Raw genomic sequence first — 10,964 nt, 5'->3', positions numbered from 1 at the left:
AATGGCTATCTTTTCCCTGTTGAATTACCTTGCAGTTTTGTAAAAAATCACTTGGTATATTTGCAGATGTTTCTTTGTACAATCTATATTCTGTTCAATTGATTTATGTCTATATCTTGACCAATCTCACACAATCTTGATTATTGTAGAAAATCATGCCCTAAAATAGGGTAATTTTTATTCCTTTTCAAAATTGTTTTACTTACCCAAGTTCATTTGCCTTTACATATAAATAAAAAGTCTGTAACTACAAACATTATTCTGGGTCTGTGACAGAAATTACACAAATTTGTATATTAATTTGCGGAAAATGGCAATTTACTATGCTGAGCCATAGTTCTATGTTTTACCACTTTTCAGTCTTGGACATTATTTATTAATTTTATAACTGCTTCATTATTTGAGCAGTGGTATTGTTTTTGGTGGTCACCTGTCCATTTACATCCTACAGAAGTCCAACTTAGTCTCTATACTTCTGGGTTCCTAGAGATGGATGTCAATTATGAACATGCACCGATGACAACTTTTGCTTGTCATAACACCTATCTCCATCTTATTAGCAGCAGACTGTGTATTATACGTTGTCTAGAGAAGACTGTACAACATGGGCATTTGCCATCATTTATTTGAGAATCCTGAGCATTTGTATATGTTTTAATTTGCAGGAAATCTAAGAGCCAGTTCCCCATGGATATTGACAGGCATTTGTGACATCGTGTTTGTTGTTGGAAGGAAAACTAGTGCCACATGGTATAGACATACCTTGCTATGAGTCACATTATCAAGCACTTTCTCTGTGGTTTTCCCCTTGTCCATCTTAGCCTTGCCATTCTTGCTCTTCGTTAGCAGAGAATTAGTCTCACAACCATATCAGACTATATTCTCCAGGACAAAAATCACTTTGTGATTCCTTAAAACCTACAGATAGTCTGATTTTGAGGATGGCTAGTGATCCTACTAGTTCTGCCCTGTATCTAGGCTCCTCAGTCCACCGTGGGCCCACGCGTTGCCATGGCAGCTCCCTGAGGGTCGATTTAGAGTAGTTGGGTGTTAGATGCAGGAGTAGTCTCGCCGCCTTACTCCTGGAGAAAGTCTAGCTTGTCTGCAAGAAACGGCGTGCCATTTCCCCTCACGCACTGCCACTTAAACTGCCAGTTTAAGCGTTTGTCCTGTTCTTGCTTTGTGTGCATTGCCACCCATCTCTCTTTGGAAATCATCCAGGGCTTTGACTTCGAGGGTGGCCATTAGAGCACCTAGGACTGCTATTGCTCTTGTACTTTAAGTAGGACAGGTTGGCATGTTCTCTTATTTGGACAGCACAATCGTCTGCTTTTGGATTTTTTTGTATCTATCTCCCTAGCTATACGTCAAGGCCTTTCTTTCCCACAGCTTACATGTATCTCTGGTATAACTGGTATTTTCCACACCATTAGTAAGTAAGAAGAGAGTGAATCTAAAAAAAGTTCTGCCTATGCTATATTTCTGGTCCAGTGTTCTTTTTTTTCTGCAGTTTGGGGTTCTAGACACAATTTATAGACAATTTCAGCTTTGACAATACCTCTGCTCTGAGAAATGAACAATACAAAGCCTGCTTTCTGCTTAAGTGCAGAAGCAAAAGGGTGAAATAACCAGAGAAAAGAAAAAAATGAAATAGAAACATGTTAACATCTAAAAATATTCTGCCACAATAGAGAGATGAGAGTTGAATTCCTTCGAGAGATTCCATTGGGGCAAAGGAATTGTTCTTGCAAAGAGGGTTTCTGAAGCTGCAGAGGCTGTTAGACTGAGGTCCATAGAATGCTCTGATGTCATCATTGAGAATCCTCTAGTAGGCCTCCTGACCTTTGACCCTTAACAGCCACCATGCAGCGCAGTGAACGCTGGACAGGGCTGCTGTTCGATTAAGTGATCTGAGTTCTTCAGCCAGTTAAGAGAGTTGATTATTTTTAAATTTGTATTAACTTATTTTTAATTTGTATTAGCGGATTTTCTAAAAGTCAAAAGGGGCAGTTAAGCTGTAGGGAAAAGGTGAAATAAAACTTTAAGTATCCTTCAAGGGACTGTTTGGGCAGATACTATGAAACGACGACAGAAGAGGAAACATCTGGAAATTGAAGAGAACAAGGAAGAGGATGAGAAGGCAGAAGGTATGTATTGGGCACCTTACCTTACCTGGGGCACAAGGGATGTTAGAAGAAGGCATTGAGGAGGATTCAGGTGAAGCAGGGAGGCATAGATCGTCTATCAGCTGATGCTGCCAGATCTGTCTCCAGGGTTTCAGAGATGTGAGACAGTACAGAGAGTCCAGATGCCCATGGCAGAAAGGTAGTCAGTTGTGTTGTTTTATAAACTTCCTTCCTGGGCATTGGTGTTTTCCGGGCACTGGTGTTTGGACTATGAATTCCAAGATTGCTGGGGTCCCAGCTGTCTGACTCCGAGGTGCAGATTTTCAGACATCCCTTTTTGACTTCATATCTCTTAATCTTTTCTATTTTTTCCCGTGGAAAAATGGCTTGGGGATGCGATGGAACTTACTGAAAAACTGAGTTTTCGAGCCTTCTAGGAAAGAGTGAGGAGTAGCTTAATGAGTTAAAGGGCCTGAGAAATATTTTGAGAAATAAAATGCTTATCCGAAAGGTTAGGAGTTTGTCTGGGGTTGATATCACATTGAGACCATGAAGATTTTATTTCTTTATGGAAAGAATTTATAAGTGGTCCGATAAGGGCTGTGGATTTTCAGGTTTTAGACTTTCCAGAGGCAATGCAAAGAAAGGAAAGAGTCTGATAAGAGACCAAGGTCATAAAAGATGGGGTGAAACTCCCCAGGACTCTCGGACTCTAGATGACACTGTCAGCTGCTGGCTTGTATCCTAGGGTGCATGATAACTGCAATTACTACAAGTAAACACACGGCATGTGGGCTGGAGAGATGGCTCAATGGTTAAGGACTTACTACTCTTGCAAAAGGACCTGGGTTCCATTCCCTGAACCCACACAGTGGCTCACCACCACTGGTAACTCTAGTTCCGGGGGAGCAGATGCCCTTTTCTGACCTCCTCAGGCACCAGGCATTTAAATGGTGCACATACATACATGCAGAGAAAACTCTCATATACATAAAATAAAAATAAATGCACAATTAAAAAATAAGTGCTTGCTGTGACAGGGTTGTCAGGTGTAGGAGGTGGGGCAGAGTGGAGCCTGACCTAGTTGCTCAGATGGAGACTTTTGCCCACATTAGAACCCCACAGCTTTCCTGGGCCCTGAGCCCAGAGAAGAGTGGCTTGAAGCCCTGTCAAATTCCCTCTGGCAGTTACAGGAAAGTGAAGCAATGGTTTTGACACCCCCATTTCCCCTTATATTTTAGAACTGTTTTGCCTCGGTATCCTTTTTGGGAGGAGAAGTAGTAGGTGTGAGTGTCAGAGAGTGTTACTAACTATGAGGTGTGTAAGGTAAAGTTACTTTGTTCTTGCCTGACACTCTGTATATGCAGTAATATATAAAAGCTCCCATAAGGGTCTTCAGTGAGATAGGCACACATTTCCCCTGTGTGCTCTGATGCAGAAAGATGTCCCTTACTTCCATACTTTGAGAACACATAGCTATACAAACACACCATCTCCTTACCTCTCATTCACACAGCCTGTGTATGTGACAGTCTTGTCTTCACACACTAAATTCTATTCTCTCTCTCTCTCTCTCTCTCTCTCTCTCTCTCTCTCTCTCTCTCTCTGTGTGTGTGTGTGTGCATGAGAGAGAGAGACCCACAAAAGCATGCATACTTTAAGATATTCCTAAATACCATGTAAGAACCAGTTACATGTATAGTATGTCACATATGAGGAACCCTACACATGTAATAATAACAGGCAAGCCTTGTGCAAATCACAATAAAACAGAATCATATGTACCTTTTATTAGGTTTGCCAAACAAAATAGAAACTATACTTAAATTTGAATTTCAGATAAGTTACAAATAATTGTTTAAATGAATGTGTATTAAATGCTATATAGGACATATTTACTCTAAAAAAATCTGCCTGTGACTTACTTAAAATTCTAATTTAATTGAATATCATATATTTTTGTTTCCTACATCTGTTAAACATTATATACTTACCATAAGCTGACCTAATATATATTTACTTATCTCTAATCAGTGCCTGCCTTTCAAGATTAAAATGGAAGGTCTAGTTCAAAGATGGACACTTAGGAAAGTGTCTCATACATAATAGTTATTTATTAAATATTGCTTCAGTGAATGAAACATACTTAACAGATATAGGCCTCACAAAAAGGCTATGTATTTCCTAACTGCTGATTCTCTAGATAGAGACCATATTTCTACTGCTTCTACCATATTGACCTCACATTTATTAAAGGTTGCCTTATACACACCACTGTTATACTTCGATTTATTTATTTATTGTTTTTTTTTAAGGTTTCTGTTGTTTTCTACTGCATGAATGTCTATACATCATGTGCATGCGTAATGCCTGCAGAAACCTGAAGAGGGTATTGGGTCCTCTAGAACTAGAGTTACAGACAGCTGTGAGTTAAGATGTGGGCACTCGGTATCAAACCCAGGGCCTCTGCACAAGTACCCACTACTCTCAACTGAGCAAACTCTCCAGCCTCTACTCTTACATTTTTAATGAAGACACCAAAAAAATAATTTATGGCTGTGATTAAGTACTAGAATATCCATTAGGGTCAGATTTCTACTACGTGTATTAATCTTAATTGCCAATTCTGTCAGACACTAGTAATTATTTGTTGGATAAGTAAATGACGTACAAACATGGCCAACCACCATATCTTTTTGTCTTTTATACCTTTCTCAGAAATTTCAAAATCACAAGACGATGTCCCTCAGCCTGAATCTACTAGAGTGGCTGAAGCCCAGAACCCAGGGGTAGGGGAGGTCTCCTCTGCCTCCAAATACTTCTCCTGTGTTTCTTCTCTACCTAAGCTCATCCATCGTAGTAATGGTGCGAAGCTCCTTGGGTGTGACACGCTTTGGGTATGGGGCTTCTTGGGTAAAAACTCTTTGGGTATGGGCTCAGGGTGCAGTGCAGAAGGCATATAGATTCAAGGGTAAGGTTGAGAGGAAGCCCAGGGAAGTTGGGGGTGCTTAGGGTTCTGTAGAGGAGCCTAGTTAGAATTCAGAGCTCCTAAAGGAGTTGGATCTTGGTATGGGAGATCCTGAGCCATGGCTTCACAATGACAAGAAGTCATGAAACAGTGAAAAGAAGGGTTGGGTCTTGGGACATCAGACTAAGGGACCAGACAAGCACCTTTAGAAGAATTGTGTGGCTTCTGCCTTTGGATTGTGTTCAGAGTTCTGCATACTTGCTTAGCATAGACATTAGTGCAGGGGGACTACCTAGCACAGACTCACTGACTTAACACACAGTCATACTCCACACAGATATGTGTATTCTCAGTGCAGACACAACATGAAAATGTATCACACAGGACACATGATGCTGTCCTTGGACACCATAGCCCACATTGCACAAATACTATAGCAATGAGGTCACAAGATCCCATCCTCACCACATACACGTTCTACTTCCACTTCATACAGTCTTCATTCCTCACTTTCATACTCCACATTCCTTAGCACACACCATCTGCTAATATCCCTGTGCACAAAAAACCACAGCATACGCACCACCCCAGAAGCAAACAGTAAATATCAAAGCTCACCGTTCAATCATATCATCCCAAGACATCTCCTGTGTCACATATGTTCTCACTCCTGTGCCCTCAACTCTCTCTCTGAAAATGTTCTCATAGTTCTGATTTCACTTGCCAGGAACCCAGAACTTACAAGACAGTTCCAAGCCTGGATTATCACGAGCCCAGGTTCCAGAAGGACAGGCGACGGATGCGACCTCACAACCTGCCTCCTCATCCTGTCCTTCATATAAGACTTGTGTGTCCTCTCCGTGTATGAACAGATATGAAAGGGGGATGAAAATATACTACATGCGGGTGCACGCGATAAAAGGTGTGGCTATCTCCTGGGACACAAGCGAAACCTCAGAGTCTCTAGAAAAGCAGCCAAGGATGGAAGAAGCCACCCTTCCTGAGAGTGTGTGGGTAGGTGCTCCACCCTCGGACGTGTCCACCAGAAACCTCCTGTCGGACAGTGAACAAAGTGGCGAGGAGAAAGAGCATGAAGAAAGACTAGAATTAGAGAGCCCGCCAGAGTCACCCGTGGTTGAAGAGAGACCCAGGGCCAAGACACCTGACTCACTGGTGACCATTGAGAATGGCTACAAGTGCATGGCCTGCTGCCGAGTCTACACTACCTTAGATTGCCTCCAACAGCATGTGCAGAATGGGTTCAAGGAGGGCTTCAGCTGCCACGTCTTCCATCTCATTATGTCCCAGATAATTGGCAATGTGGAATCAGAGCACACCCGGCAACAGCGAGCGGACAACAACAAGGAGGAAGAGGAACACAAGGAAGAGAAGGCTGAGGAGCGACAGCCCACCGAGGAAGACGGTGCGAAGAAACCCTGGAGTCAGTGTCCAGGCTGTATTTTTGATTCTCCAAAAGGACAGAAGTGAGCAAGGGCTGGGTCTGCTGGGCAATCTGTCCCTCCAATGCAGGCTTGCACCTCCGTCAGGAAGAGAGGGGAGCTTGTCAGTTCTGGGAATGATGGGGATTAACCAGGCCCTCTGCTTCTTGCCCAGGAATCTAACATTACTGTAAGTTGCGATTTGCCCCAAGCTTTCCAGCTCCTGCAGGAAGTTCAGATCATTTCTAAGGGCCGGCAGTGAGCATCTTTCCTCCTTAAGAAGTATCCCTATTTTTGTTTCCACGCAGCAACTAATTTTCTTGGGCTAGAGGATCCTGGAAGATGGGGTGGCCTTCTCTTGGGAGAGGTAAGGCCCGCAGGAATAGAAACCTCATAGGACAGGGAGCTTATAGAGCAGAGAACAGGGCTGTGATTGGCTGTTTGGAGGCACACCCAGTTCTCCTAGGGAAACTGACCTTTATTAAGTGAGAAATTGGAGAGCTTTGACTGGGAACTTTTTCTGTTCCTACGTGATAGTCCTCTACTTGAATTGGAAATAGTGTTGTCCCCCTAGGCAGATAGCTCAGCACAACCTCAGGGAATAGGAATGGCCTGGAGAGAGGACAGGGACCCAGTTGGATCAGCGGTTTGGGTCTTAAGTCCGAGCTGAGAGCTCATTGGCCTATGGGCATAATAGTCCTGTGGGGAAAATGGAACAGTAGAGAGGAGAAAAGGAACCACACGGAAGTGAGGTCTCAAGAAACCTGCACATGTTCTAGACCTGTTTGCTGCAGTGGAGCTGGCAATGAACTCACTGTGGTATGTGCCTGACTGTGGAGTTAAGATAAAAGGAAAGGGTAAACTACTAGCAGCAGTCATTGCGTTTCTTATCTTTCTTGTTCTACTATATTTATTTTCTCCATCCCAGGAAGAAGAGACGAGCATCAAGACAGCAGTGGAAGTGGACAGAGTATTGTTAGCATAAAGGAAGAGGAAAAGACCAACTCTCAGTCAAACACATAATCAGATGCAATAAAGGTTGTTTTCCAAACCGTGCCTGATTGCATTCTTAGCAAAGCAATCTAGCTGCCCATCTACCCATCTCTAGAAGCTGATCAATGGGGTTTCACTAAAACATTAATAAATGTCCGTCTTAGACTGTGAGCCCTGAAGACTGAGACTGTACCTGCGCATTTGAAAATCTTCCACTCAGCACACATTCTCACCCAGATGAGTTAAAATTTTATGTTTATTTTATTTTTATTTCTTATTCATTCTTATACTGGTCTTTTAAAATCTGACCCCAACACCTTTGAGACAACCACTGCTACTACCCACTGGGACTCCAGGGATATCCACACTGAAGCAAGTCGTGAGTTTGTCCACCATCTTTGCAAGGTAATGGGCAGTAGCATGTCTCTGAATCTAAACAGAGCAGAGAAGGAGACTAGAGGGCAGATGAGAGCAGTATGAAGTCCTTTCCTGGCCTGGAGTGGGCTTGGAGCCTCTAGTTTTTCCTACCGTTTTTACATCATGGTAAAAGTGCAGGACCAGAGTTACACAATGCAGAAGAAAGACAGTCAACATGACTAAATGTCAGGCAAAGCTGTTACGTAAAAATGAAGAAGTAAATACGTTGCCATATAGAGAAAGCTAAATCCTTCAAACGAAACATTAAGAAACACTTAGAACATTAAGAAAAACATTTAATGAGCAAGAAAGAAACATGGGAAGCTGTAAAACTCACCAGTAAAAGCAAATACACAAAATACTCTAAGCTGTTCTACTGAGAGATAAGCAGTGAGTAAGCCACTCAGACTCTAGTATAAAGACTAAAGACCTAGACAATTCCGAAGCAGTAACTACACCACGAGGGATGAGACAGGCAACGCAAAATAATAAGGAAATCTACAATTCAAAATGGGAGAAGGTAGAGATTGCATTGTTTGGTATTGTTTGGTATATTTTCTCTTGCTCATTTGTGCCTATTCTTTATGGCCATGTTAAGTTGTTAGTATTTCAAAAATAGTTTTATAATCAAAAGATATTTTCTTGGAAGTTTAATGACAAAAATATGTACTAGATAAACCAAAAATAACAAGGAAGGAATCAAAACATCCTAATACACTCCATCATTTCACCACAAAGGAAGATTGTATTGGAAAGAAAAAAAGAACAATAGCACCCCCTCCTCCCAGTAAAATAAAAAACAAACTCAGAAACAAACCCACAAAAAAAAAATCCTAGCGAAAATTTTGCCTTGATTTTAATGCTTGAATGAAGACTTTCTAGTTATATCTTGATAAACAGGGACCCTCGGAGTCATCACTCTCAAATTAACAACAAAGACATGGACAAATTGAAGTTCAACTTTCCTTGGACTTAGAGAAACTGAATTTACCAAGTAAATCTCCTCTAGGCCATTTGGAGAGGTAAGCGCATTACTGAGGCACACAATGATTTCGTAGCTTTAAGAAAGAGCCTCTACAGTCTTCAGTGTCTTATAAACACCTATGTGATAGTTTTAATGAATCCCTGGAGGGTGAGTGTAGGCTAGCTCTAGAGCAAGTAATTCCTGGTGAACACATTTCAAGAGGTTTTCTATAATTTTAGGGAAATTACCTCTAAAAAACCCAAGCAAATTCTGACATTGATGATTCCAGGAAGATCTCACTGGGGTGGTTTAAGGGAGAGGAAATATAGCCTTTGTGTAAATATTTGCAAAGCTTACTCCATAGCAAAGGCCTGATAGCCAGGAGAAAAGTCATCACTGTAGTCATATCTCAGGTGAAAGAACATTCTTCATATTCCATCTCCTTCTGAATTTTATTCTCTTCTAAAGATTCAAAGTCAACAAAGTTGAGAGAATCAAATAACATACTAGAAATACTGCTGTCAGAGAAGGAAGTAAGGGACAAAAGAAAAATTCACCATCACTAATGAAAAAAAAATATGTTCACAGGTTTAATGTACAGAAAGACACACTAAAGACTGAAGTTTAACAAGAAGGTTATAGCAAGTTTAACAAGAAGGTTATATTATCTTTATAGCATAAAGATAATAGTCTTTTTCAACAACTTAGTACAAAAAAGAACTCCAGTACATAAGAGTAACCAAAAACTTAGAGAGCTACAAGGAATGAATTCTCTCTGGAAAAACTACTTTGGGGAAAACCAAATATTAAGAAGGTAGGAAGCACAGACACACATATGCATGCATGCATGCACGTGCACACACACACAGACACATAGACACACACATGCATGCATGCACATGCACACACACACACACACACACACACAGAAACAAAGATACAGACACTTGCTTTACTACCAATATAGTAATGAACTAGGCATAATAGCGGAGTTTGAATGGTATGATCCCCATAGCTGTAGATCAAATTTTAAATCTGTGATCATAGAGTCCTTCATTAAAAGCCTATTTATTTTGTTCCTCTTGTCTTAGCAGACAAATATGGTTTTCACAAAAGATACAACGAAGAAGAAAAGCTAGGGATAAACAGTCTTCAGAATTAAACAAACCTTCAGATCTTAGCTCTACAGAGAGAGATGGAGAGAAGAAGAAAAGATGTGTGTGTGGCGGCGGGGAGGAGTGAGGGAGAGATTTAGAATTTGAGATTGGTGGTGGTTTAGGAATGCTGTGGAATATTCAGGAGCTCCACTGAATGAGGTCAGTCAATGGGAGTCTTTACAGCCAGATCCCACTTCCTGTTCATTCTCTGCTCTTAGACTGTAATGTAATACGTAACAAGAAGGCCTCTTCCTACTACCATCATTTCCATCTCCTGCTGCCATGGCCTCCTTGTAGCAATGGAGTGATCCCCTCGAAAGGTAAAGGCAAGCCAAAATAAAGCTGTGCTTGCTTATATTGTTTCGCATCATGTATCAGGTTACAACAATGGGGAAAGTAACTAATACAGAAAATTGTTGTGGAGGGTTGGGTTATTGTTGGGATGAATCTGACCATGTGGTTCATAGGCTTTGGAACCAATTTGTAAGAGGAAATACTATTATAAGCAGAGATTAATGGACCATTGTGGTGGAAAACTGGAATATCAAGAGAAACGTGGATAGTGGAGGCTTGGCTCATGAGATGTTTGGTGTGCGTGTGGGTATAGATTCTATTATAAACTGGCCTGGAAGCCATTCCTGTTTTAGTCTGACAAAGAATGTGGCTGTATTCTGCCCAGGCCCTGAGAACTTGTATGTGGCTAGACCAAAATGTCATGGACTCTCTTTTGTGTAGGAAACTTCAAGACTGGCTAGTGTTTCAGGATGTGGCATGTGTGAGAGACGGTAAAAAATATGAAAAACATAAAATTTAGGGCAAGTTTAAGTTTAGGCAACAGGCATGTAAGGCTCAATCTTATGAAAATGTGACTACATTTAAAAGTAGAGCCTCTGAGAACAC

At 41.3% G+C, this 10,964-nt stretch overlaps 1 protein-coding gene across 2 annotated transcripts; it reads left to right on the top strand.

Annotated features, from left to right (window-relative positions):
• Positions 1–1,856: 1,856 nt before the first annotated feature.
• Positions 1,857–7,571, top strand: Fam170a (family with sequence similarity 170 member A). 2 transcript variants are annotated; one of them, XM_085676549.2, is made up of 4 exons: positions 1,857–2,147; positions 4,845–4,991; positions 5,822–6,577; positions 7,462–7,556. In XM_085676549.2, the coding sequence occupies exons 1-4, from the start codon at positions 2,078–2,080 to the stop codon at positions 7,554–7,556; spliced, it is 1,068 nt and encodes a 355-aa protein (XP_085532675.1). In that variant the 5' UTR covers positions 1,857–2,077. The 2 variants fall into 2 exon arrangements, with proteins under 2 accessions (XP_085532675.1, XP_048275579.1); XM_048419622.3 differs by lacking the exon at positions 4,845–4,991 and having other exon boundaries at positions 5,822–6,578; positions 7,462–7,571.
• The last annotated feature ends 3,393 nt before the right edge of the window (positions 7,572–10,964 follow it).

This window comes from Myodes glareolus, chromosome 13 (genome assembly GCF_982192425.1).
Source record: "Myodes glareolus chromosome 13, mMyoGla1.1, whole genome shotgun sequence".
In the NCBI taxonomy this organism is placed as follows: Eukaryota; Metazoa; Chordata; class Mammalia; order Rodentia; family Cricetidae; genus Myodes; species Myodes glareolus.
The sequence above is the reverse complement of the archived record's forward strand: the minus strand, read 5'-3'. Positions and strand labels throughout refer to the sequence as shown.